The 27,500-nt window shown below is 45.5% G+C and overlaps 3 protein-coding genes across 4 annotated transcripts in view; 1 reads left to right on the forward strand and 2 right to left on the reverse strand.

The window, feature by feature from the left end:
- LOC144524011 (uncharacterized) overlaps nucleotides 1-16,473 on the reverse strand; it is a 31,274-nt gene extending 14,801 nt beyond the window's left edge. Inside the window, 15 exon segments of the mRNA XM_078259960.1 lie at nucleotides 965-1,189; nucleotides 2,137-2,476; nucleotides 2,762-2,886; nucleotides 4,457-4,633; nucleotides 5,349-5,474; nucleotides 8,629-8,745; nucleotides 9,153-9,227; nucleotides 9,560-9,592; nucleotides 10,502-10,548; nucleotides 10,723-10,820; nucleotides 12,960-12,998; nucleotides 13,094-13,155; nucleotides 14,299-14,941; nucleotides 14,943-15,257; nucleotides 16,408-16,473. Coding sequence (XP_078116086.1) covers nucleotides 965-1,189; nucleotides 2,137-2,476; nucleotides 2,762-2,886; nucleotides 4,457-4,633; nucleotides 5,349-5,474; nucleotides 8,629-8,745; nucleotides 9,153-9,227; nucleotides 9,560-9,592; nucleotides 10,502-10,548; nucleotides 10,723-10,820; nucleotides 12,960-12,998; nucleotides 13,094-13,155; nucleotides 14,299-14,941; nucleotides 14,943-15,088 — 2,253 coding nt within the window. The 5' untranslated portion in view covers nucleotides 15,089-15,257; nucleotides 16,408-16,473.
- Nucleotides 16,474-17,463: 990 nt separating this feature from the next.
- On the forward strand, nucleotides 17,464-23,801 carry LOC144524013 (polyadenylate-binding protein-interacting protein 2-like). Of its 2 annotated transcripts, none has more exons than XM_078259962.1 (4): nucleotides 17,464-17,573; nucleotides 18,138-18,303; nucleotides 19,523-19,681; nucleotides 22,937-23,801. In XM_078259962.1, the coding sequence occupies exons 2-4, from the start codon at nucleotides 18,163-18,165 to the stop codon at nucleotides 23,000-23,002; spliced, it is 366 nt and encodes a 121-aa protein (XP_078116088.1). In that variant the 5' UTR covers nucleotides 17,464-17,573; nucleotides 18,138-18,162; the 3' UTR covers nucleotides 23,003-23,801. The 2 variants fall into 2 exon arrangements, with proteins under 2 accessions (XP_078116088.1, XP_078116089.1); XM_078259963.1 differs by having other exon boundaries at nucleotides 17,466-17,573; nucleotides 18,161-18,303.
- Nucleotides 23,802-24,663: 862 nt separating this feature from the next.
- Nucleotides 24,664-27,443, reverse strand: exosc3 (exosome component 3). The gene is made up of 4 exons (XM_078259961.1): nucleotides 27,149-27,443; nucleotides 26,371-26,520; nucleotides 25,902-26,053; nucleotides 24,664-25,639 (listed from the first exon to the last, which is right to left on the reverse strand). Exons 1-4 carry the CDS (start codon nucleotides 27,371-27,373, stop codon nucleotides 25,432-25,434), a joined length of 735 nt encoding a protein of 244 aa, XP_078116087.1. The 5' UTR covers nucleotides 27,374-27,443; the 3' UTR covers nucleotides 24,664-25,431.
- Between the last annotated feature and the right edge of the window lie 57 nt (nucleotides 27,444-27,500).

Consider the following 27,500-nt stretch of genomic DNA (forward strand, 5'->3'; position numbering starts at 1 on the left):
AAGATTTCTCTGATTCCAGCTTGTTAAATGTGAATATGTTCTAGTGTCTTCTCTCCTCTGTGACAGGAAACTGAATATCTTTGAGTTGTGGACAAAACAAGACATTTGAGGACGTCATCACATTTTTCACCATGTTTTGACACGTTTATAGATCAAACAACTTATCAATTAATTGAGAAAATAAACAGATTAATCGACTATGAAAATAATTGTTAGTTGCAGCCCTAGTCAACACATTAATGAAGTAAACAGTGACTGTCCTTCCTTTGCCGTACCTGAAGTTGCTGCATTCTGGCTGCTGTCTGTAGATTCCTTCATGCTCAGCTCGTATTCTTCCAGATGTTTCATACCAGATGTTGTAACAGCGGTGATGTTGTGTATTGTTTAGGGTCCTCGCCACCACCAGACTAATCAGCATTGCAGATTGAACATGTAGCTGGACTTGAATGGCCTTCTTTTGACTGAAAGTACTGCCAAACAACACTTTGTCCTACTGCATTGAAGCTCCACCTACGTAAACACCTTCCTGTAATCAACGGCGCCGTCATTACGGCGACCAGCGTAGCGCGGAGTGCAAACATAGGGTTCGGTTCGGTGGAAAATAATTCTAAGGTTCTGCAGAAACCCAACCCCGTCAAAAAGCCCAATATTCAGCCCAATCTGAAGCAGAATCCTGGATTCGGTGCATCCCTGAGAGAAATAAGCTACAATGTAAGCTAATATGGTTAGGGTTTAAACATAAAAACACACGCAAAACTGTGTTCACTAAAGACACCAGATTGTGTGTGTGTGTGTGTGTGTGTGTGTGTGTGTGTGTGTGTGTCTAATTTATTTTATCTCCTAGCCCTCCTTCCTTTTCCCTGAGTGGCGTTGGCACTTGTCAGGCCGCCATTGTAAATAAGAACCTTAATGACTTGCCTGAAAAAGACAAAAATATATATAAATAAAAATAAGAAAGTATTACCTCGTCGTCTGGCAGATCTCCCTCCGCTGCCTCTGAACTCTCTCCCGGTTCTGCGCTCGGCTCTTCTTTGTTCTCGTGTTCTTCAGCTGGCGCTTCAGTTTCGGCCGGCGGTTCGGTTTCGGCCGGTTCTTTCTGTCCCTCTGACTCCGCCTCCTGGGTGACGGCACATTCAGTCCCGCCCACATCTGCCGGTGTGTCATCAGTGACGTCATCGCCGTCAGGAACCTGCATATACACGTTAAATGTGTCGCATTAATACACTAATCAGAACGGCCAGTTACTTCGTGTGAGGAGGTCCTGTGGTTTTTAAAGGCAAACTTATAAGAGAATGTGGGAATACTGTTTGTTGAAAGGCTGAAGCTACACTGTCTCTGTCTGTGTGTGTGTGTGTGTGTGTGTGTGTGTGTGTGTGTGTGTGTGTGTGTTTAACCCTTGTGTTGACTTCAGGTCACATTGACCCGTTTTTAATTTTTGTTTTATATCAGAAAAAATGGGACGTAGAAATAAGCGCTGAAAATGCGTAGAAGAAACATTTCACAATTTAAAACGTTGGAAAATAAAAAAAAACTGAAAAAATGGCGTCAAAATTTTTTTTTTCAAGGTTGACAGGAAGACAACACAAGGGTTAAGTGTGTGAGTCTGTGTGTGTGTGTGTGTGCGCTTGAGTGTGTGAGTGAGCGTGTGTGCGTACGTGCATGCTTCAGTGTGTGAGTCTGTGTGTGTGCGTGCTTGAGTGTGTGAGTCTGTGTGTGTGCGTGCTTGAGTGTGTGAGTATGTATATGTGTGTGTGTGTGTGTGTGTGCGTGCGTACGTGTGTGCTTGAGTGTGTGAGTCGTCTGTGTCTGTGCGCGCGTGTATGTGTGAGTCTGTGTGTGTGTGTGCTTGCGTAAGTGTGTGAGTGCACGCCTGTGTGTGTGTCTGTGAGTCTGTGCGTGCGCTTAAGTGTGTGAGTCTGTGTGTCTGTGTGTGTGTGTTTCTAATTAATTTCTTCTAAGTTTTACTTATTTAAAAGTCAGATCACCGATGTGCAGTTTTATTTTTAGATTTGTGTGTACATTATTCTCTTCTTTCTGATTAACCCCTCTGATCTGTAAACATGTTGGACTCATTTCAAACTTAAATGTGAAATATATCCTTCCTGTCACCACGGCTTCATGTTTATGTTTCCTCACCTCCTCAGACTCCTCCACCGTTTCCTTCACAGACTCGTCTCTCTCCGGCTCCTCCAGCTCTGCGTCTCCATCGTTCACTCCTTCCTCTTGTTCCTCCGCTGCCTCCTCTCCCTCCATCACTCCCGACACCTCTTCCTCTTCCTCCTCTTCCTCCGCCGCTGCAGGTTTGGGTTTGTCCTCCTCCTCTTTCTTCCTCTCCTCTCTGCTTCTGGTTCTGGACGAGGAGTTCCTGGGCAGGTTGGAGGAAGCTCTGGTTCCCGAGCTGCTGGAGGAAGACGAGGAGGCGTTCGCTCCGCCGCTGCGCTGGCCCCGGCCGTCCTCACCTTGTCCCCGTTTCACACTGAAACACACAAAACGTGGTTCGGATTAGTTCAGTTCAGTCACGTTGTTTTCTCAAACGGGAAACTTGAGCTGCAGTCAGGAGTGCAAGATACCTAACACATCACAACAACATACAAATAATGTGTTTCTGAGCACTTTACATTCACATGCAGTCATACAAAATAGGATTTTTAATAACTTTTAGAACAGTGGTGGACTTCTTTGAACAAAAACGCCCTGAATGTCTCCGTTTCTCTGTGTTCTGACCCCCCCTGCCCTCGGGTGTTGTGCTACAGTAACTCACTTGAGGGTCTTGTACTTGGCGCAGATGTTGAGGCGGATGGATCTCCCTCTGATGGTGAGCGGGTTCACGCTGTAATACTTCACCAGCATCTCGGCGTCCTCCGGAGTTCCCAGCTGGACGAAAGCCTGGAGGACAAACACGAGACACAATCAGAGTCAGACTGCTCCAAACAGCTGGACGAACACCTGGAGGACAACGCCAGAAAAGAGAAGGCAGGAGTGCCTGGTGTGGACGGTAGATACTAATTTAAAGTGGCCATATTAGGCTCATTTTCAGGTTCATAATTGTATTTTGAGGTTGTACCAGAATAGGTTTACAAAAAAACACCATATTTTAGTTGTACTGCTCATTGCTGCAGCTCCTCTTTTCACCCTGTGTTCAGGTCTCTGTTTTAGCTACAGAGTGAGACCTCTCACTGCTGTAGCTAGGTAAGGACTACACGCTCAGTAGCTAGGTAAGGACTACACGCTCAGTAGCTAGGTAAGGACTACACGCTCAGTAGCTAGGTAAGGACTACACGCTCAGTAGCTAGGTAAGGACTACATGAGCTAGCTAGGTGAGGACTACATGCTCAGTAGCTAGGTAAGGACTACATGCTCAGTAGCTAGGTAAGGACTACACGCTCAGTAGCTAGGTAAGGACTACATGAGCTAGCTAGGTGAGGACTACATGCTCAGTAGCTAGGTAAGGACTACATGCTCAGTAGCTAGGTAAGGACTACACGCTCAGTAGCTAGGTAAGGACTACATGAGCTAGCTAGGTAAGGACTACATGCTCAGTAGCTAGGTAAGGACTACATGCTCAGTAGCTAGGTAAGGACTACGTGAGCTAGCTAGGTGAGGACTACATGCTCAGTAGCTAGGTAAGGACTACATGAGCTAGCTAGGTGAGGACTACATGCTCAGTAGCTTAGCTAGGTAAGGACTACATGCCCAGTAGCTAGGTGAGGACTACATGCTCAGTAGCTAGGTAAGGACTACATGAGCTAGCTAGGTGAGGACTACATGCTCAGTAGCTAGGTAAGGACTACATGAGCTAGCTAGGTAAGGACTACATGCTCAGTAGCTAGGTAAGGACTACATGCTCAGTAGCTAGGTAAGGACTACACGCTCAGTAGCTAGGTAAGGACTACATGAGCTAGCTAGCTGTTTCTCCAACTTCAGTAGTACAAGGCAGGATTAGCTGGGAGACTTCTTCTAAACGAGGGCGCACTTCCACCTTTGTGTGGAACACCTGCAGGGACATGGAAGTAGTTCTTTTGGAGATTATGGTGAACTAGTGTGTGTTGTAGCAGTGTTTTGCCATTGAGAACGAGCTAGCATGCTAACGGTTAGCCCCCTAGCCCCCTCGTCTCAGCTAGTGACGTAGAAAGCCGTGCAGATGTTGACCAGCTGACCCAGAGACTGAAGACAGGACACATTCAGAAACCGTATCTCACTCAGAACAGCATGGAGGGTTTTTTAAAGTCTGTATACGTGTGGAAGCACCGGAGACACAAAATAACTCCCCAAATCCCAGAAAAGGGGATTCTTTCATAATATGGGCACTTTTATAAATACCTGATCTGTAAAGTTCTTGAAGAGACAAGAAGTCAGGCAGCGAGACGCTCCGTCTCTGAGATGTTCGGAGGCGGAGGACGGAACAAAAGTGGAAAGCAGCACAGACGGAGTAATCGGAGTAATGGTCTGTGTTTACCTGGTCGGTTAGGAACAGGTGTTTCTCCACGACGCCGAAGCGTCCGGCGATGGTCAGCAGCTCCTTCTTCTTCTCCGTCTCTCGGGGCATGTTGGAGAAGAAAACCACCTGGCTGCCGCGGCCCTTTACGTCCCGCACCGGTCCGTCCATCGCCATGTCTCTCTGCCGATCATCTTTCTGACGGACAAACACAGAACAATACATACTGATACTACTACTAAACGTCCTCTGTGTGTCTCTGTGTGTGTGTTTAATGGTCTGATCCTCTCAGCTGGACTTGTAGCCGTTATATTGTTGGCTAGTTTACTTTAGAATAAAACATCAGATTTATAAACTACATGTGTTCTGTGTGCAGAAATCTTAATGTGTAAAGTAACTAGTAACTAAAGCTGTAACAGATGAACACACATACAGGTTTGTGGCACTATATTTGTGGGAACCCGTCATTGACATAATGCATTCCCTAGCCCCTTACCCTAACCTTAACCATCCCAACTAAATGCCTAACCTTAACCCTTACCCTCACCCTAACCTTAACCTCATTCTAACCATAATCCTAAAACCAAGTCTTAACCCTCAAACAGACCTTTAACCTTCTGGGCTCCAGCATTTTGGCCCCACAAACTGTCGGGACCCCACAAGTATACTGTATTCCTGGTTTTTGGACCCCACAAATATAGTTAAACAAAAACACACACACACACACAAGCCCTGCTATTCTCATTAAGACAACAACGCACGACTATAACCTTCCTGCCTCTTACGTAGCTACGGAGAAAGCTCTGCGTGGAGCCTCCGCAGAACCATAAATCAGTCTTAGAGAGGCAATTCGGTCGGTGCCTAAAAAGCATTGAACTGGGTCGGCAGGGAAAGCGAGGACGGGGGCAGTTACCTCGATGACCAGCAGTCTCTTGGACAGGTAGAAGGTGATGGGTTTGCCGTACAGAGCGGCCTGGTGCTGCTGGTAGTAGTTCACCATGCCCAGAGCCTCCTCGTGACTGTTCATCTCTAAGAAGGCCTGACGGAGACAAACACACAACAACATGACGACAAAGAAGATACAGCTGCCCAACAGCCAAGACACAACAGGAATATCCACCAACATAGATACATACATTCTTGACTGATGGTACACCTGGCCATTCAAGTGTGTGTGCGCGCACGTGTGTGTGTGTATGTATGTATGTATGTATGTATGTATGTATGTATGTGTGTACGTATGTATGTATGTATGTATGTGTGTGTGTGTGTGTGTACGTATGTGTACGTGTACATGTGTGTGTACATGTGTGTGTACACGTGTGTGTGTGTGTGTACGTATGTGTACGTGTACATGTGTGTACGTACATGTGTGTGTACACGTGTGTGTGTGTGTACACGTGTATGTGTGTGTGTACGTGTACGTATGTGTGTACGTGTGTGTGTACGTGCACGTATGTGTGTACGTGTGTGTGTGTACACGTGTGTGTACGTGTGTGTGTACGTGTATGTATGTGTGTACGTATGTGTACGTGTGTGTGTGCGTACGTGTATGTGTGTGTGTGTACGTACGTATGTGTGTGTACGTGTGTGTGTACACGTGTGTGTGTACACGTGTATGTATGTGTGTGTGTACGTATGTGTGTACGTGTGTGTGTGTGTACGCACGCACGTATGTACGTGTGTACGCACGTATGTGTGTACGTGTGTGTGTGTACACGTGTGTGTATGTGTGTATGTATGTGTGTGCGTACGTGTATGTACGTATGTGTGTACGTGTATGTATGTGTGTGTATATGTGTGTACGTGTATGTATGTGTGTATGTGTGTGTGCGCGGCACGTGTGTGCGCGTACGTGTGTGTGTGTGTACGTGTGTGTGTACGTATGTATGTACGTGTGTGTGTGTGTACGTACGTACGTATGTGTGTACGTATGTGTGTACGTGTGTGTGTGTACATGTATGTATGTGTGTACGTGTGTGTGTGTGTGTGTGTATGTACGTGTGTGTGTGTGTGTATGTGTGTGTATACGTACGTATGTACGTATGTGTGTGTACACGTGTGTGTGTGTGTGTGTGTGTGTACACTTGTACACGTGTATGTATATGTGTGTGTGTGTATGTGTACGTATGTGTGTACGTATGTGTGTACGTGTGTGTGTGTACATGTATGTATGTGTGTACGTGTGTGTGTGTGTGCGTGTGTGTGTGTGTATGTACGTACGTATGTGTGTGTGTGTGTGTACGTACGTATGTGTGTACGTGTGTGTGTGTGTGTGTGTGTGTACACGTATGTATATGTGTGTGTGTATGTGTACGTATGTGTGTACGTGTATGTATGTGTGTACGTATGTGTGTGTACGCACGTATGTGTGTACGTGTATGTATGTGTGTGTATATGTGTGTGTACGTGTGTGTGTGTGTATGTACGTGTATATACGTGTACACGTATGTATGTGTGTGTGCGTACGTATGTATGCGTGTGTGTGTACGTACGTGTACGTGTGTGTGTGTGTGTGTGTACGTACGTGTGTGTACACGTGTGTGTGTGTATACGTGTGTGTGTACGTACGTATGTGTGTACGTATGTATGTATGTGTGTGTGTGTGTGTGCGCGTGTACGTGTGTGCGTGTGTACGCGTATGTGTGTGTGTGTGCGTGTATGTGCGTGTGTGTGTGCGTGTATGTGCGTGTGTGTGTGTGTGTGCGTCCGTCTCTCTGACTCTCTGCGTGTCTCGCTGTAGACCAGCTGAGAAGTCAAGATGACCAAAATGTCCATTAACCTGTGCGTTTTATTTTGAAATGTGTACGTGTATGTATGTTTGTGTATATGTGTGTACGTGTATGTATGTGTGTACGTATGTGTACGTGTATGTATGTGTGTGTGTGTACACGTGTGTGTACACGTGTGTGCACGTGTGTGTATACGTGTACGTGTGTGTGTGTACGTACGTATGTGTGTATGTGTGTGTATTATGTGTGTGTGCGCGCGTGTACGTGTGCGTGTGTACGCGTATGTGTGTACGTATGTATGTGTGTGTGTGTGTGTGTGTGTGTGTGTGTGTGTATGTGCGCGTACGTATGTGTGTGTGTGTGTGCGCGCGCACGTCCGTCTCTCTGTCCGTTTGACTCTCTGCGTGTCTCGCTGTAGACCAGCTGAGAAGTCAAGATGACCAAAATGTCCATGAACCTGTGCGTTTTATTTTGAAATGTGTTTTATCTGAAAGTATCCGGCTGCCCTGTGGCCTTCCTGTATGTGATTACCTGCCTTGTTTGACACATGAACGGACAGATTTAAAAACATGGGCGCCGAAATTAAAATAGCTCTGCTTCACGGCGTTTTCGCAGCACTTCCACGCCCTGGTTTGTTTTGGCTGTAAAGAGCTGGGCGATATGGAAAAAACAATCATATATCACCACATTTTTGAGCAAATACATCAATGTCGACTGCCTCACTTTAACTTACAGACATATAGTTAGAGTAGCCTAAAACTGACATTTGGAGGTTGGGCTTGGTAACAAAATGCTTGTATATTGACTCTTCATTCATTCAGCATTTGTATAGACCATCTATTCTGGTTTACTGTGTTATTACTGACCTACATCACTAACCAGACCACTATTTGCATCTCAGCAGTGATATAGACTGTCTATTCATGTATATTGTGTTATCACCATATCACTTTCCCATATCCATCATCTTACTTATACCTCACTTTGTGCCAGCTTTGTAATGCCTACTTAATCTGCACTTTATGTAGCCTTTATGTAGCCTTTATGTAGCCTTGATGTAGCCTTGATGTAGCCTTTATGTAGCCTTTATGTAGCCTATTGTATTCTGTATTCTTGTATTGTATTGAATGTGAAACTGTATGTTGTCCTACATGATTATGCTTTTCTTGGCCAGGTCGCCATAGAAAATGAGAACCTGTTCTCAACGGCCTACCTGGTTTAATAAAAAAAATGCTGCTCACGTAACGTTGGACTTATCGTTAGCTTAGCGTCTTCCCATTTTGGGCGTTTTTTTCCCCGCCTTTTGGCCCGCACGGAAAGGCCTTTATTTTGTTGTTTTATGTGAAACTGTGTAGAGCTGCTGCCGTGGCCAGGACTCCCTTGTAAAAGAGACCCAGTATGTAAATAGGGACTGACCTGGTAAAGTCAAGTAAATACAACGTTTGGAGGTAAAAGGTGCACCTTGTTCTTGAGGACCAGGTGCTCCCGCAGGCGGCCGAACGGCTCGGTGAAGGCAAACAGAGTCTTGTTGCTGAGCGGCTTCCTGTCGTACTTCACCACCACCACTCTGCTTCTCAGCTGCACACACACACACACACACACACACACACACACACACACACACACACAACACATCACACAACACAGCAGCTTCTACGGCTGCACGATGTGAGGAAAATATGCCGTAACGTTGTCGATTATGGTGATAAATAAACATATTAAAGGGTTTCAGTATAAAAAAAAACTCTTTAAACTCTTTTTATTGAACACATTGAACATTGAATTGAATATGAAAGGCAGCATTAAAAAAAGAATAATAGCGACACTTGACAGTTAAAGTGCAGCTCTAGTCTCCCATGTCCAGACCCTCCGTCACAGCTCTGTGGAGGAGGGTCTGGCTAGTCCACTCAGCATTCCTGGATGGGAGACAAATGTCCGGAACGATTGGCAAAAAAACAAAAAAAAAACATTTAATCTCACTTAACTGTCAAGGTGAGTAGTCGGTTTTTCTGCTCCGCGTTTGGGGAACTGATACATGGAACTTGGCACCTTTTTTCCAGCTTCATGCAGTAAAAGTAAAGACATTTTTGTTGCTTTCTCTGACATTTTTTGTCTTATTCCAATATTTTTGGTAGTTTTTTCTTGTCCTTTTTTCAGTGTTTCTTTGAAGTTTTTGGCAGTTTTTCCCCGTTTATTCAACATCCCTATTCATTTAAAGATCAATAGAAAATTAATTTAAAAGTAGCAAGCTTTACACTTCACACTGTATTGTATTCATAACACGATTTAAGAAACCCTGTCATAAATAAATCGTTGATAAAGACTACAAAACAACAAAGGGACAAACGCGACATAAAGCAGAAACAAGCTACAAAAGCTAGCCTTTACTGACGTTTTTGTTCGTTGCACGCTGAAGCGACAGCAGCTGTAAAAGAGACAATCACAGCGGTAACTAGAGATGTTCTGATACCGATACCAGTACCGGCTCCGATACTGCCCAAAGCGCTGGTATCGGTATCAGGAAGTACTGGAGTTAATGCAGCGATCTGATACCACGTAATAAAGCCCTAAAGATAATCTACGTTAAAGAAGTTTATGTATGTTCTTTTCCCGTTATAACTGACTGACAGCTGTTATACATCATATCATCTATACAGATAGTAGTATACAGCTGTTATACATCATATCATCTATACAGAGATAGCAGTATACAGCTGTTATACATCATATCATCTATACAGAGATAGCAGTATACAGCTGTTATACATCATATCATCTATACAGGGATAGTAGTATACAGCTGTTATACATCATATCATCTATACAGATAGTAGTATACAGCTGTTGTACATCATATCATCTATACAGAGATAGTAGTATACAGCTGTTATACATCATATCATCTATACAGAGATAGCAGTATACAGCTGTTATACATCATATCATCTATACAGAGATAGTAGTATACAGCTGTTATACATCATATCATCTATACAGAGATAGTAGTATACAGCTGTTGTACATCATATCATCCATACAGAGATAGTAGTATACAGCTGTTATACATCATATCATCTATACAGAGATAGTAGTATACAGCTGTTATACATCATATCATCTATACAGAGATAGTAGTATACAGCTGTTGTACATCATATCATCCATACAGAGATAGTAGTATACGGCTGTTAAAACATAATAAAATATGACACACTGATATCAGATCAGTACTCCGTATCAGCCGATACGCAAGTTCAGGTATCAGAATCGGTATTGGGAAGCAACAAATGGTATCGGACCATCTCTAGTGGTAACGTTAAGAGAACAAACTGACCTTATTTTGTCCCAGCTGGTTCTTCCCCGACAGACCAGAACTTCCTCCTGAGACACAAACACGCTAAACGTTACCATCACCTCTTTCTCTAGTCATCTCCTGACACCACTTGTTGTGATGTAACAGAGTACAGACACAGCTAAGACACGTTTATTCAATAATAATAATAATAATAATAATAATAATAATAATAATAATAATAATAATAAGCGGTCTCTTACCCCAGCTGGAGGACATCCCCCCTCCCGTCTGAGACATGGACATCGGGGCCGCTCCCAGCAGCCCTGCAGACATGTTGGGGGTGTCCAGAAGACCCGAACTAAAACAAAAACACTGGTCACTTATGGGAAATGAAGTCAAAATTGGGGATGGATTTTATTTTATTTTTTTAAATCTGGTTTTTGGGGCCTCTTTTCAAAATCTTCCAACACGCTTGCGTGTCGCGTGAAAAATAGGCATCAGTCCTATTTCTAGCCATGAGACGTGCGTGTCACGCAGGCAGTGTGCACGCTCTAACCTGTTAGCCCAAATATAAACGGGCACGCCACGCAGCCAGTGTGCAGGAGGCCTTATGGCGTTTTTCCATTACATGGTACCTGCTCACCTCTACTCTACTCGACACTGTGCGTCCATTTTCCGTTGCAGATGTTAGTACCGCCTCAGGGTGGCTGGTCGTTATATGCCGGCTCGACGCAAACACCAGCACACAAGTATAAACATCAGGCCACTTGAGCTTGTTTTCCAGTTCTGTGGAGGCTCCAGGCAGAGCTTTCTCCGTAGCCGATGTAAGTGGCCTGATGTTTATACTTGTGTGCTGGTGCGTGCGTCGAGCCGGCCACGTGTGTGTGTACGTGGCTACGGAGAAAGCTCTGCCTGGAGCCTCCGCAGGACTGGAAAACAAGCGGCGCCGCAGGAAACTGCCGTGACCTAACGCGACACCCAGAACGTGGAAGGTGTGTTGTTGTCAGAAGACACATTTAGTTTCAGATGAAGCTGGAGGCAGCAGAAATAAACACAGCTGGCTGAACTATTTAAAGATGGGGGGTTTGTTCAGGACACCCCCGCCTGTCGCTTTCACGTCACCTTTTGGTATCGCCTCAGCTCACTGGGAACCTCGACTGAGGTGGTACTAAATAAAGTACCTGTTAGCAGGTACCAGGGACTTTTTTTCGTAATGGAAAACCAAAAAAGGCGAGTAGAGTCGAGGTGAGTCGAGCAGGTACCACGTGGTGGAAAAACGACTTTAGTGTTTGGGTACAAAAGGTACCTACAAGTTCTGTGGGTACTTTACCAGAAATGTTTGGTGGAAACGCAGCTTTGCAGAGCCAAGTGGCCATATTAGTAGGTTTGCTTATTGTGATGTCATTTCTTCTGCATCTGCAAATGCTTCAGATCCCAAAAATCAGTACAACCTAAGCAAACAGCTTATATAAGTCAAGAGACCGTAATACTTAATAAAATATGAGAAATAAATTAACTTTTACTATATAAAAACACTAAACGATTTCTAAATGTGGAAACATGAACAAAATATTCCTTTTGTTTCTGAGATATGCTCATTATTATGAGCAGAGTGTAAAGATGTTTTCATAGTTTCATCTGGAATGGAAATGGTGCCCCGCGGTTTTACACCGAACTTCCCGTAACGTGATGACGTCATGGCGAGTGTACAACGTGACGAAGCCAAAGACAGAAGCCTAAACTTCCTGCTGCAGACAGAATGAATGCTCTACCGATTATGGTTTGTTTTTTTAGATGCATTTAAACAGGATGATGGAAACAATGATCTACGGCTAGCGGTCGTCTGCTGGGTCTCTGGTCTCTAAAGGCGCTGACACACCAACCCGATAATCGGCCGTCTGACAGTCTGGCGAGGTCGCTGACTCCAGTCTGTTCGGTGTGTTCCGTGCCGTCGTCAGCTAGAGGAGCTGTCGGCCTTCATTTGGGCCGACCTGACTTGCTGGGTCGGAGGGCAGTCAGACTCAACGAGCCATCTGATTGGTGGAGAGCTAACCAGGAAACGGGGAGAGGGATGAGCGTGACTAGAGTCTCTCAACATCTGATGAAGATCTGTTAAACTGACCTTTGTTGATCAGAAATGAAGACAGATTCAGCAGCTGCACGGCCTGTTTCTCTCTTCACATGTTTCCAGAAACACGTTTCAGTGAAATATTTTAGTAAATAGGAGATCGTATTCTGAACGAGACGCCGTTATATGATCAGCTGGAGAAGCCAGACCCACGTGACGCGTTTGTCATTTTTTGTATTACGCTCAAGTCGGCGTCTCTTCAGTGTGTTCTGAGGCACTTTTTGGACCTCGGGGACCCGACTGATCAGTCCGACTGGCTTTACTGCCGACGGTCGGCCGTCTGGTTGGTGTGTCAGAGCCTTAAGGTTTAAGTTAACTCAATGTAAAAAGGATTGTTTAATAGACTGACTCAGAGTCAGCGTCTCTTACCTTCTGCCTGAGGACATACCAGGGTCCCACTCCGGATACCTAAAACAAACATTTACCAACAACGTTACATCTCCAACAAACAAAAAAAAGAGCACAAACGTCTTTGTGGCGTTCAAAGTGCGTCCGTGACTCACATGTCGAGCAGCTGCCGTCCTTTTTCAGCATGTCGAAGTCCGTTGATGTGTTGATTCCACTCCTACAGATTCAAACACAGAGTTACTGAGGATCAACCAGCAGCTCCTCCCACAGTCAACCCAAAGGTTAGTCAACTCAGAGAGGCTCAGCCAAACAAAGTCCACATTCTGTTCCTGACTGTGTGAAGGGTCTGCTTCATGAAGACTGGGAATCTGTTTTTACCTAAACTGTGACTGTGAATATTTCGATCCCGCTGGAAATACAAAGCAGCAACGATTAGTAGTCACTTTAGTAATTCTTTCTTCATTAACGATCATCCTGTTTGGACTCAGCCGTCTGCAAATAAAGTGCAGACTTAAAGAAAACGAGCTGTTAACAAGACACGGCCGACTGTCTCTCTCTCTACCTCTGTCTGTCTCTCTCTCCCCCCCTCTGTCTGTCTGTCTGTCTTTCCCCCTCTCTCTCTCTCTCTGTCCTTTCATCTCTCTGTCTGTCAACAGATTCTGATTGGTCAAAGAAGACTTTCCAGACTAGATTCTGCTTCTGCAATGCAGCGCGTGTGTACAATAAAGCTGAATTATATTTTGACATCTTTCAGTTTAAACTTCCAGGTGTCTCATATCATAAACAAGGTGAATGCATTATCTAACTGGAGGCCGTTGACATGATGGGGAACAGATCATCACATGGACTACTTCTTTAAGATGTTTGGCTGATGACTAGTCGGGATCAACCGAAGTACATTTCCAGGGTAAAGTCTGACATTTGGGAAACAGCAACAACAACAAACTTGTAGCTAGCGAGCTACACGCTGAAAATGTCAAGTTTTGAAGACAATTTGGACGTTGCAACAAGGCAGGCCTGCTCGGTTCTTTCAGGGAATGATTGTAAGGATTTACAAAGAATATGTTTAGGGCATTTACTCTCTTAACGGGGACGTTTTGGGACTGCTGTGGACGAAGAGACCCACAACTGACTGTACAATGCTGCAGAGCTTCACGTGTTGGTGTAAGAAATGAAGACATGCTGTAAGGTGATCTAAAACAAGGAAATTACGGGATGCAAACTGGGCCTTCAGTGACTGGGAGCATGAGGCATGATTAACACCTGTCACTGTCTGAAGTGGACAGAAGACTGCGCTCAGGCATCTGAACTGAAACATTAACCCGAGAAGAAGAGAGGAAGGAGGCTGCACGGTACTCACCATGGTGGAGTGAACGTCAAAGTCACAAAGAGAGCACACGTGGGGGAACATGGGGGGCATGACTCCCAAGAAGTCTTGGACTTTTCCGTTTGACGGGGAGCCCTTTCTCCTCTGCATAAAGGTGGGGTCGGACTCCGGCGTGCCCATGCCGAGGCCGCTGTAGGAATCTCGGTGGGACAGCTCGGAGAAGGGTCTGTCTCTGCTCCCAGCCCCACTGCTGCTGTAATTTAAGCCGTAGCCCCGGCTGGGAGCGCTGTCCTGCAGGGAACCATACCCAAAGTCTCCAGATGACTGGGCCCTGGCTGAACTGGGACCCAGTGAAGAACCGCCCATCCTGCCCATGTGCCCGTCGTCCCAGCTGTCCCTGCCTCCTCGATAGCCGGCGTCAGAGGACATGGACGCCCCGCGCCGCTCTCCTGCGTCTCCCTTGCGGCTTTTTAACTGCATGAGGATGCGCGGCAGCGTCTCCACGCTGATGTCCTCCTCTGGAATTTCCGCCAGAGCGTCCAGGTCAGAGGGCGACAGCCCCAAACTGGCAAACAGCTTCATGGTGTTGCTAATGTGGCTGCCGCTGCCTCCGCTGCTGCCACGCCGGGACATCTGGCCGCCGCCATCCTGGCCCTCCATGCCACCGCCGCCGCCCACCCCCCACACCTGAGGACATGCCCCCCATCTGCCGGCCGGATCGCTGCTCGCTCATGCTGAAGTTCAAGGTCTCTGCGGCGGCGAGGAGCCCCCGACCCACGGCGAAGTGTTTCTGACCGCCGTCTGACTGCGACTTCTGGGACATGACGCCACAAAGGGACGCTGCGTCACTTTCTGTTTCAGTACGGTACCGTACAGGCGAGTCAAGACAAAGAAAGACGCAGGCAGCCCAAAAAAAAAGTGTCAGGAGAAGTTAATGTCAGTCTTGTGCAAAAGTGTGAAGGGGAAACTCCTCTTCTGGGTTTTTATTTCTGCTGAAACACAATGAAGGTAGAGACACTCTTCAGACGCTGCTGCTACTAAGAACAACAGAAGCCAGCGGAGAGGCACTGAGCCACAGGAGCATGTAAAGACAGTGACTCGTTACCAGTCAGCCTGGGAGGATGTACGCTGGGATTACTGGGACATGAGAGGACAATTAAAGAAGGCTAGGAAAGGAGACAGAGAAAAGGGCTCTAAAGAGTGACATTTCACCTCAGACCAGGAGGGAGAAAATGATGTAGACAGAGTGTGATGGAAACATCCTCTTTGACAAATGAGAAAATCTGAGAACCAAGGTATGTGATTAATAAAACAAGCTTGAATCAGTGTTTGTTAAACATGTGGAGATAAAAAGTGTCCAATTAGAGTTAGAAAAGGGGGAGAACTAGACCAAAATACGTTTAGCATTGTTTTTTTTAATAAAGAAATGATGCTGAACCAGCTACAAAAATGAGGGTTTTCTTAAAGTGGAAGAAGTATCCAGATCCTTCACTGCAGGAAAAGTACTAATACCAGAAATACTGTCATCTAAAAAGTAACTAAAGCTGTCAAGTAATCATGTAACGGCAGTAAAAAGGTCAATATTCACCTCTCGAGATGTAGAGGAATATACAAGTACATAAAAGGAGCAGAACTTGAAAATATTCAAGTAATGTACAAGTGCCTTGGATTTGTACTTGAGTAAATGTACTTAAGTTACTTTCCACCATTGGTATTTCCACAGTGAGACGTTCTGAATGGAGGACAACAGAAACACGCGACCTGTGGCTGTGTTGTGCTAGCAGCTAAGCTAACGGAGCTAGCTCTCTTAATATCACACAATTGTAAACTTTAAAAGTCAAACAAAAACGTTTAACGTGTTTTATTATTCAGATATGGTTATAAAGCAATGTATGGATTAACTACATAACAAATAAAACTCATAATTACTAAATTAGACACGTTTAGCAGAAGGCCGTGCCACGCAGCCGAGGCTAACTTTAGCATCTGTTATTCTGCTCTCATTGCTAATGCTAGGCGTTAGTTATTAACGTGTTTCGAAACTTAAGCTACAATGTTTCTAACGTGCATGTAAAACATAAAGCTGTGTGCAAACTGATAATGTGTATAATGAAGTTTATATTAGTGAATATAAACACTTACGTGAGAGGTAGCTAGCTGAGCCTGCTGGCGCTAGCCAAAGCACAGGACGTTATGACTAAAGTATCGCGATGTTTTGGTAGGTTCGTCAGATTGTAAAGCCTGAAGTGTCGCGATGTTTCGGTAGGATTAACAGACTGTGAAGACTAAAGTAGCTAAAACCCTATGTTTTGGTAAAATCAGAAAGTAGTTCTGATTTCATCATTTAAAAAAAAATATTGTCTCCATGTTCAGTTTTTTGGGAAAAAACGTTTTATAAATCAGGCTGTGAATGACTTCTGAACAAAGCTTCAGAATATAGATGGAAAGGTTGGTGTCTGTAAATGGTACTGCAAGAGTCTGAGAACTGTCAGACACACACACACACACACACACACACACACACACACACACACACACACACACACACACACACACACACAGACAGAGACACACACACAGACACACACACACACACACACACACACACACACACACACAGACACACACACACACACACACACAAACAGAGACACACACACACACACAGACACACCCACACACACACAAGCGATAGAGACACACACACACACACACACACACACACACACACACACACACACACACACACACACACACAGACAGAGACACACCCACACACACAAACAGACACACACACACACACACACACACACGCACACCCACAAACACACAAGAGATAGACACACACACACACACACACAGACAGAGACACACACACACACACACACACACACACACAGACAGAGACACACCCACACACACAAACAGACACACACACACACACACACACACACACACACAAACACACAAAGAGATACACACACACACACACACACACACACACATACTTTAACAAGATATATACATGTTATTTCAACATCCAAACTTATTCTTTCTTTAAGATCTGAGTACTTCTTCCAACTAAATGTCACAAGAAGAACTCTACTTTCCGACTCTCCACTCCGTTTGGTTTTAATAGGTCATGTAAGCGCCTGAAGGCAGCAGAGCGGTTCGTCCAATCACAAGCGAGAGGGGAGTGACGTCGAAGATGTAAACAAACAGAGGTAGCGCGGCCATGACAGTTACAGAAGAGTTCGACCCACGGTTGACCGCTCGGTCCGCTGCCGTCGAATAAACCGTGTTTTCAGGTATTTTAGTAAATAAAACAAAGCGTTTTATTTTGTTATATTATTTTAAAGTTAGTGAGTGTTCCTGTTGATGTGTTTCTGTAAATCATTCTGGTTCTTTAGAAGTGAAAACGAAAGTCGTTATCTGGCTGCTATTTCTGTCTGTCAGCGGTCATTACAGAGACCCTGAGCGCTGACATAACGGACCAACTGTCTGTCTGTCATAGCGGACTGTCTGTCTGTCTGTCATAACGGACCAACTGTCTGTCTGTCATAACGGACCAACTGTCTGTCTCTCTCTCTGCCTGCCTGCCTGTCTGTCTGTCTGTCTCTCTCTCCCTCTCTGCCTGTCTGTCTCTTTCTCTCTCTGTCTGTCTCTCTGACTGTCTGTCTCTCTCTCTCTGTCTCTTTCTCTCTCTGCCTGTCTCTCTCTCCCTCTCTGCCTGTCTCTGTCTCTCTCTCTCTGCCTGTCTCTCTCTCTCCCTCTCTGGCTGTCTGACTGTCTGTTTCTCTCTCTGTCTGTCTGCCTGTCTCTCTGACCGTTGACATAACGGACCAACTGGATGGTTGTTGCCGGGGGAACAGCTGTCTTGTCTCTTTGTCTGCAGAGATGAGAGACCCGAGTCTCAGCGACGTCTTTTCCAACGTGACCATCAGAGGCGAGGGGATCCTGAGCAGCCAGCTGGGCTCCGAGGACGAGCCCTTCGCCGAGTACCTGTGGATGGAGCACGAGGAGGAGTTCAACAGACAGGTGAGGACCCGCTGCACACACCCTGGACTCTCTGTCTCCATGTTAGTGTCTTAGTGTCTGATGGAACAACAGTCTCTGAAACTGGTCCAGTATTAAACCAGAACCAGGCTGTAATGTTACCCTACAGGACTAATGTTCAGCAGCAGTTAGTAACAAGCTGTAATGTTACCCTACAGGACTAATGTTCAGCAGCAGTTAGAGTCACTAAAAGTGCTGTTGTTGCTGCTGACAGCTGCTTATTCTAAGTGTCTGACAACATTATGGGATGGATCCCTACAGAAATAGACCTTTTAGTTGAAGAGTAAGATCCTTTTAGTTTAACATGAAACAGCCCCAAAATCACCATCACCAAACTCCACCAGACTCCATGTAAATAATCAGGACTTTTAGCGTGTATAGAGCCAGCATATCTCCACCAGACTCCATGTAAATAATCAGGACTTTTAGCGTGTATAGAGCCAGCATATTTCCACCAGACTCCATGTAAATAATCAGGACTTTTAGCGTGTATAGAGCCAGCATATCTCCACCAGACTCCATGTAAATAATCAGGACTTTTAGCGTGTATAGAGCCAGCATATCTCCACATGTAAATGGGTGAATTAAGGGTTTATTTCAACCAAACCAGAGTGGTGATTGTTGGAACAGTGGAAAGATGAACCAAGACGGCTTTTGATAGTTTGATTTAGTTTCTGTCCACTTTGAATGAAGTGTGTTTTACGATGATAAAAGTCCTGATTATTTACATGGAGTCTGGTGGGTTTGGCAAACGCAATTTTCCAGATGTTTCTATGTTTAAAAAAAGGATCTTATTCTTTAACAGAAAGGCCGACCTCCTTAGAAATCCTTTCCATAGTGTTGTCAGACACTTAGAATAATAATCTTTGCCTGTCAGCACAAGCACTTAGTTTGAATCAACCTCTGCATGTAAGTAAGTGTGTGTCTCTCTCTGTGTGTGTGTGTCTCTCTGTGTGTCTGTGTGTGTGTCTCTCTGTGTGTGTGTGTGTGTGTGTGTGTGTGTCTCTCTCTGTGTGTGTCTGTGTGTGTCTCTCTGTGTGTGTGTCTGTGTCTCTGTGTGTGTGTCTGTGTGTGTCTGTGTGTATGTGTCTGTGTGTATGTGTGTGTGTATGTGTGTGTGTATGTGTCTGTGTGTCTGTGTCTGTGTCTGTATGTGTGTGTGTGTGTGTGTGTGTGTGTGTGTGTGTGTGTGTGTGTGCAGGTGGAGGAGGAGCTGTGGGAGGAGGAGTTTATTGAGCACTGCTTCCAGGAGATGCTGGAGGAGGAGCAGTGGGAGTGGTTCATCCCGTCCAGAGACCTGCCGGCGCTGGACACAGACGTGCACACAGACGTGCACGCAGACGCAGACTTCCTGCTCACGGTGAGTCCCCCGCTCTGCGGTAGCCAATCAGGTGCAACCAACACCTGCCGACACGGTTAGACAGTCAACAGAAAAGTGACCAAGCAATGAATTTAATAATCAGCTGTTCAAACGTAGACTAGTTTTAGACATAACTTCTAACTTAGCTAGTTTACACGCTAGTAGAGGTACGGCTGCTTGATTATGGGGGAAAATAATAAGAATCCCAATTATTTTGGTCAATATTTAAATCAGGATTATTTAACATGATTTGGAAAGATGTTGCATTTAATGTTAGCGTGACATGGTCAGACTCAGGTTCTAGTCAGAATATGAGTCTGATTCTGCTCCACTGGGCTGGGATTATAGGCCGTGTTTCAACCAATCAGGGAAGAAAATGGCTCTACACTCCATTGGATAGACCTACAACCAATCAGAGCAACGGCTAGACCTACAACCAATCAGAGCAACGGCTAGACCTACAACCAATCAGAGCAACGGATAGACCTACAACCAATCAGAGCAACGGATAGACCTACAACCAATCAGAGCAACAGATAGACCTACAACCAATCAGAGTAAAGGATAGACCTACAACCAATCAGAGCAACGGATAGACCTACAACCAATCAGAGCAACAGATAGACCTACAACCAATCAGAGCAACAGATAGACCTACAACCAATCAGAGCAACGGATAGACCTACAACCAATCAGATTAAAGGATAGACCTACAACCAATCAGAGCAACAGATAGACCAACAACCAATCAGAGCAACAGATAGACCTACAACCAATCAGAGCAACAGATAGACCTACAACCAATCAGAGCAACAGATAGACCTACAACCAATCAGAGCAACGGATAGACCTACAACCAATCAGAGCAACGGATAGACCTCCAACCAATCAGAGCAACGGATAGACCAACAACCAATCGGAGCAACGGATAGACCTCCAACCAATCAGAGCAACGGATAGACCTACAACCAATCAGATTAAAGGATAGACCTCCAACCAATCAGAGCAACAGATAGACCTACAACCAATCAGAGCAACAGATAGACCTACAACCAATCAGAGCAACGGATAGACCTACAACCAATCAGAGCAACGGATAGACCTACAACCAATCAGATTAAAGGATAGACCTACAACCAATCAGAGCAACGGATAGACCTACAACCAATCAGAGCAACAGATAGACCAACAACCAATCAGAGCAACGGATAGACCTACAACTAATCAGAGCAACAGATAGACCTACAACCAATCAGAGCAACGGATAGACCTCCAACCAATCAGAGCAACGGATAGACCTACAACCAATCAGAGCAACGGAGTATGTGACGTATGTTGAGCGATGCGTAGTTGTCAACACAACTCAACTGCACGCACGCTGGGAGAAGGAGAAGATGAGTGTAAACCATCTTTGCTGGTGTTAATATGTTAAATAATTGAAGGATACACGGAGTACTTACCAACACCGTCATCATGTTAGAGAGAAATAGTAACGGTGAATGCATCAACCCAAGCTCTCTTTGGTGACGTGTTGATCATCTGTCCATCATCGTATAAGGCCCACCCTGACGATTTGATTGGTCCAAACAACTCTGGTTGGAGCATAGTTGCTCCACAACGGATCAAGTCCAGAACTTCCTGACCTCAAATGTTGTGGGCGGGGCTGAGTTCAGCTGGCATCCAGGCTAGTTTATTGTAGTAAAAAAAAATATATATATATATATGTCTGACCTGCGGCCCTTTGCTGCGTGTCCTCCCCCATCTCTCTCCCCGTTTCCTGTCTATCCACTGTCCCATATAATAAAGGGAACAACCCCAAAACAATAATCCTAAAAAGACATACGAATCACCAGTGGAAACACCTTGAACAGTGAACTTCCCCCTTCCTAATCAGAGCCCAAGACTCAATAAGAGGTACAGCCATTGTTTCTGTGACCGTCTAACAGCTGAAATAGTTTGAACGTAGGCAGCCGTTCCTCTGTAGGTGGGAAGTCCTCGGTAAAAACAGGTCGTCACGGAGCATCGGTTTGAAAAAAGGGGAAACCTGGATGATGACGAGGAGCAGCTGCTCGGCGTTCTCCGGGATAGATTCCCAATCTTGTGTTGTCTTCCATTCCACCGTGTTCTCGTCGTCCTGGAAATCACACTTTTTTCAATGTTTTTGGCTCTTTTTTATATGGTTAACACTTCTTTTTACTACCATGTATAAACACCACCAACACCAACTTACTACCAGGTTTACACTCATTTTTGGAATTCATGGTCAGTACACCTCATTAATAGGAAATGATACCTAATTCTTGAGTTAAAAAATGATTGAGACTCATATTAAAGAAAGGATCATCACAGAAGGGTATATGTCAACATTCAGTGACAAGTCAAGTCAGTGAAAGTAGAGACCCTATCTGGTGTTGTACTTGTGAAGCGCGATGTATGGAATCATCCAGATTAGTTCAAAAGAACCCAGATATCTGATATAGACATTATGAAAACTGGGTCAGATTTGACCAAAAGACAACACAAAGCTCTGTCTCTGTCTCCGTCCCGTTGACACTAAACCATGGAGACATAGTAACAAAGGTACCCTTTAAATATTATTTTAAAAACCAAAAAGGTGGAGCAAGGGTTAAGAGACACCTTCTCTCTCTCAGGACTTTCATATGTTCTAGAGCATGGATCTTCAACAGGGGGTCCGGGACCCCTAGGGGGTCCTCAGAGTCAATGCAGGGGGGCCTACATATTACATATTATTAGCAAAACTAAATCCCCCCTGATGATAGGCTTACTGGCCTATAGATAAGGTAGTCTCTAAGGCCATCCACAGATCCAGTTCACCCTGAGGACTGACTGCACCACATGTATGGTTAACATTTAAACATGATTTATAAAACCACACGATTTTAATAGCTTATTATTCTATGCAAAAAGGTATAAAGTCGTTAGGCCGCCCTTCACGTTATTGTAGGCCCAGTTTAATATGCTACTTCATTTTATACATGTAGTAGGGGTCCCTGCTCCGTCTCTCTTTCAGGTAAGGGGTCCTTGGCTTAAAAAAGGTTGAAGACCCCTGTTCTAGAGATGTTTCTGTTGCAGTTTGTGGGCCATTGGCCCTCTGTTCTCCCATCATGCTTTAAGGAAATGGCGTTGCAGTCAGCGGCGTTGACGCGGGCGTTGAAGGAGCCCAACCACGGCCATCAGTAAAGGAGGCAGTGTTTAAGAGACGTGGTCTCACCTGTTTGTTGTTGTGTCCTCCAGGTGAGCAGCAGTCTGAACCCCAACGCCAAGGAGTTCACCCCGGGCAGCCAGAAACACGTCATGTGACCCGCCGGGCTCCGCCCCCTCTCCCCAACGCCGCACTGTGACGTCATCAACAAGATGTCTGCCGTATACTCCCGCCGCCACTCGACCCCCAGACGGCCGTGTTGCCAAAGTCCCGCGCTCGCCACGCTAAGAGTTACTGTCAGTTACTGAGTTACTGCCCGTCTGTCTCTCTCGCTCTGTCTGTCTGCCTGTCGTCCGTCGGTCTGTCTGTCTCTCTAGCTCTCTGTCTGTCTGTCCTCTGCCCTCCTCCTTGTCTCTCTCTCCCCCCCATGTCTGTCTCTGTCTCTCTGTCCCTCTCTCTGTCTCTCTAGCTCTGTCTGTCTGTCCTCCGCCTGTCTGTCCTCCCCCCGTCTGTCTGTCTCTCTAGCTCTGTCTGTCTGTCCTCCGCCCTCCCCCCATCTCTCTCTGTCCTCCGTCTGTCTGTCCTCCCCCCGTCTGTCTGTCTCTCTGCCTGTCATTCTGTCTCTCGCTGTCTGTCCCTCTCTCTGTCTGTCCCTCTGTCTGTCTCTTTCCTCCCCCCCATCTCGCTCCCTGTCTGTCTCTCCAACCTGTCTGTCTGACGTCTCTGAGGTTTTCTTTGCACTAAGGTTCTAAAAGCTAGACCAGACCGTGTTGAGGTAGATGCTATTGGCTGCTCGTTGTTTTCCCAGCATCCTTTGTGTTCTCTGGCTCTGTTGGTTTGTTGTTTTTCTAAATGCACATAAAGTTCTGTATAAAAAGTCATATAAAGAAAAAAGTTGTTAAAAAAATATCTATTTTTTCTTAAATCTATTTGAAAATAAATGTTTATGGAGTTATTTATCAGCATTCCTGTTTATTTCTTGATGGTTTGATCCACATAATGGTTTAGTCCAGCGGTCAGCACCCTGACATTATGCTGTGTATGTGTCTATGTAATTAATCACATGATATCATTAATAATCCAAACTGGGCTTATTCACACATTTGTGCTGCTTTTTTAAATGTTTTTGTTGCTTATTTTGGTGTTTGACGCCTTTTAAACAGAAAAGGAGTTAATTTGTGGCGTTGTCGCCTTCTTCAGACAATTTCTTTCAACGTTTTTGGTGCCTTTTGACATTGTCGTTTTAGAATACTTTTCTCAGAGGTTTTTGTCCCTTTTCTCGATCCATGCAGACGAGTCCCGGGACCTGAGACATGCACGCACACACGCACACACACACACACACACAGAGAGACAGAGACACACACACACACACAGATTTTCTGGATTGTTCCGAGGTAATGGTCGGTAGCTAGCTCTGGTTTATTGGCATTTCTTTAAACCAATCACAATCATCGTGGGCGGGGCTAAGCTCCGGACGGAGCCACGGTGTCTCTGCTAAATAGTCTCAGGAAGGAACTTGTTTTGGTGGAACATGTGGACGTTCAAAAGTAGTTTTAGTCGTGCAACAGAAAACTCAGATTGGACAGATAGTCTAGCTAGCTGTCTGGATTTACCCTGCAGAGATCTGAGGAGCAGTTAACCATAGTCCTCACAAATCAGCCGGAGGTTAGAACGCCAACACAGAGACAGAGGAAGGGGACAGACAGCTGCAGCACCGGAGCTATCCTGACTGACCATGTGATGTGAGATGCACATTGCAAAAAGTGTTATGAATGTATATTATGTGTGATATGTATAAAGCTGAATGGACTCAATGTAGGAGGCTGAAACAGGTTTTATTCTGATCCAAACTCTCTCTGTTAGAGAGGACAAAGAGACACTAACGTTATCCTCTGACATGTCATCGTAAGACGTGATGCTTTGAGAAAGGACTACAAATGAGCAAACGGTTGCTAAAAAGGAACTACACGCTGCTGTGACTTAGGGAGCGCTGACAGCAGATCAGATGTTGAGTCTGCACCTGAGCCAGACACACACCTGTTCCTCCTCTTCCTCCCGCTGGCCAGAGGAGCCCAAATCTCACAATCTTCTTACAAAAACATGGAATATTTGGAGAATAAAGGTCGGGATATTACAGGGAAAATTATATATTTCTTAAAAACACAGGATTTTTTTTTTTTTTTTTTACAAAAAAGTTGAGTATTTGCACACAAAAATGGTCAGATTATTACGAGACAAAAAGTCCGAAAATTCTAGAAAAAAAAGTTGAAATATTTTGCGGCGGTATCCAAGTCCCGCCCATACACCGGCCCAACCAATCATGAGGCTTTAGCCCGTTTTTATAGCATCACATAACTTCAAAGAACCAAAATGATCAGAAAAATAAACTGAAAAACATCAGCGATAGAATCCAGATGTTTCTGCTTCAATTATACAGTCTCTGCTTTGACCGCAGCTCAGTGGTCTACAGCGCCCCCTGTACCCCCTCCTGAACAGAGCCTGTCTCTGGGGGGCCATCATGGTGTTATAGCGCCCCCTGTACCCCCTGCTGAACAGAGCCTGTCTCTGGGGGGCCATCATGGTGTTATAGCGCCCCCTGTGCAGCCCTCCTGAACAGATCCTGTCTCTGGGGGGCCGTCATGGTGTCACAGCTCTGCAGCAGGTTAGCGATGATGAGCGTCTGCTGAACGCTGGACGACTTGACCCACAGACGGCCGTTCATCCCGACCACCAGCTCGCAGGGAAACAGGGTCTGCAGGTCGGACAGGACGTCACTGTGGGGGGACAGCAGCCTGAAACAGAGACACACAGTCATTAGAGATATATGGGGGGACAGCAGCCTGAAACAGAGACACACAGTCATTAGAGATATATGGGGGGACAGCAGCCTGAAACAGAGACACACAGTCATTAGAGATATATGGTGGGGGGGGGGACAGCAGCCTGAAACAGAGACACACAGTCAGAGATATATGAACAAACAAATGAGGATCGCATCGTCACTCTGAAGTTACACTGTCAGTCCTCGACTAACTAGGAGACGGAGACACCGACCTCCTGGCCAGTCCCAGAGAGACGGTGAAGAGCAGCCCTCCACCTCCAAACACTCCCATCCCATTGGCTCGTCCTGAACTGTCCACACACACCAGCTCCGGCTCCATGTCCCGATTGGCTACGACGAACTGGGAGAACACCAGGTCGCCCACCTGCACACAGAGACACACACAGAGACACACACACACAGAGACACACAGACACACAAAAAAGTGAAAATAATTACGCAAAAAGCGACAAAAACGTCAAAAAAACTAACAAACGTGTCAAAAACGGTGAAAAAACTTTTAAAAAAATAAAATAAAATAAAAACATGGGGGGACAACAGCAAAACATCATAAAAATGCACCTGGACGTCTCTGTGTCCTCAGTGTCTCACCTGGACATCTCTCTGTCCTCAGTGTCTCACCTGGACATCTCTCTGTCCTCAGTGTCTCACCTGGACATCTCTCTGTCCTCAGTGTCTCACCTGGACGTTGGGTCGGTTCCTCTTGGTGGCGCCCTCAAACGCCAGGTAGGACAGAGATGCCTGCTCACTTCCTCCAAAGTCCACCTTGAAGATGTCTCCGGATTTAACCGTCACAATGCCGATGATGGTCTCTCCTTTAGCAGGGACATACTGAGGACAGAGAGGGACACACTCAACTCCCAGCATGCACTGCTACAGCACCTGGCTTCTCTTTACAAACATTTTCAAATGAGTCTTTTTATTCCCTCACTTTTCTTTTTTAGATGTGGCTTCTAACGGGAATTCCATTTAAATATATATGCATTTTAAAATTTGACATGATTTTGTTCAACGGACTTCATTTTCAGAACAAACACTAATAACTCCTATAAATGGGTTTGGTCTTCTGATTAATTCGGGGAGGTTGTGGTTCACCTTGCACCACTTTACTCCTAAATAATCCCAACTTTTCAGAAATGTTTCCCGCTGCTCGCTGCTGTAAAGCACGGCGCGCTCCAGCGGTCGGCGGGAAGAAATCCCAGCGGACCTGATCCATAAAGTTTCATTTTAACGGCACAAAGCGCGACTTAACAACATTATGTTCATGCCGAAATCACTACTGATTCATAATGATTTCAATTCAGTCTATAAGTTCTGTCATATGAGGAGTGAACGTGTGCAGTCACGAATAAACCTTAAATGACGACTTTTGTGAATGGACTCTTGCACGTTCTAGAAGTAGAAGCTACTGTTGATAAACAGCCCCGCGGTGTATGAAGGGCCTCCTGTGCTGTCTCACCCTCCTCTGCTGGGAATCCATCCAGAACATGTTGGGCTGTTTGTGTCGCAGCACGCCGCTTTTACACACCAGCAGCCGGTCTCCGCTCCGCCTCAGACCCGGGCCGCACACAACCTTCTCCGGCTTCACGCGCTCCGTCAGAGAGATGGTGTCGTCGGTCTCCAAGGAGAATTCATCTCCCGGTAGCAAAACCTCCCCGACTTTATCTTTTAAACCGGAGAACATCGCGGAGACTCGACAGCTTCACTCACATGTGTTGTTGTTGTCAGCGGACTGATATGACTGTGACACACAGGAAACAGGAAACAGGAAGCTCAGCCCGCAGCCCGCAGCGCCCTCTGCGGGAGTAAAC

The sequence above is a fragment of the Sander vitreus genome, chromosome 10 (assembly GCF_031162955.1).
Source record: "Sander vitreus isolate 19-12246 chromosome 10, sanVit1, whole genome shotgun sequence".
Classification (NCBI taxonomy): Eukaryota; Metazoa; Chordata; class Actinopteri; order Perciformes; family Percidae; genus Sander; species Sander vitreus.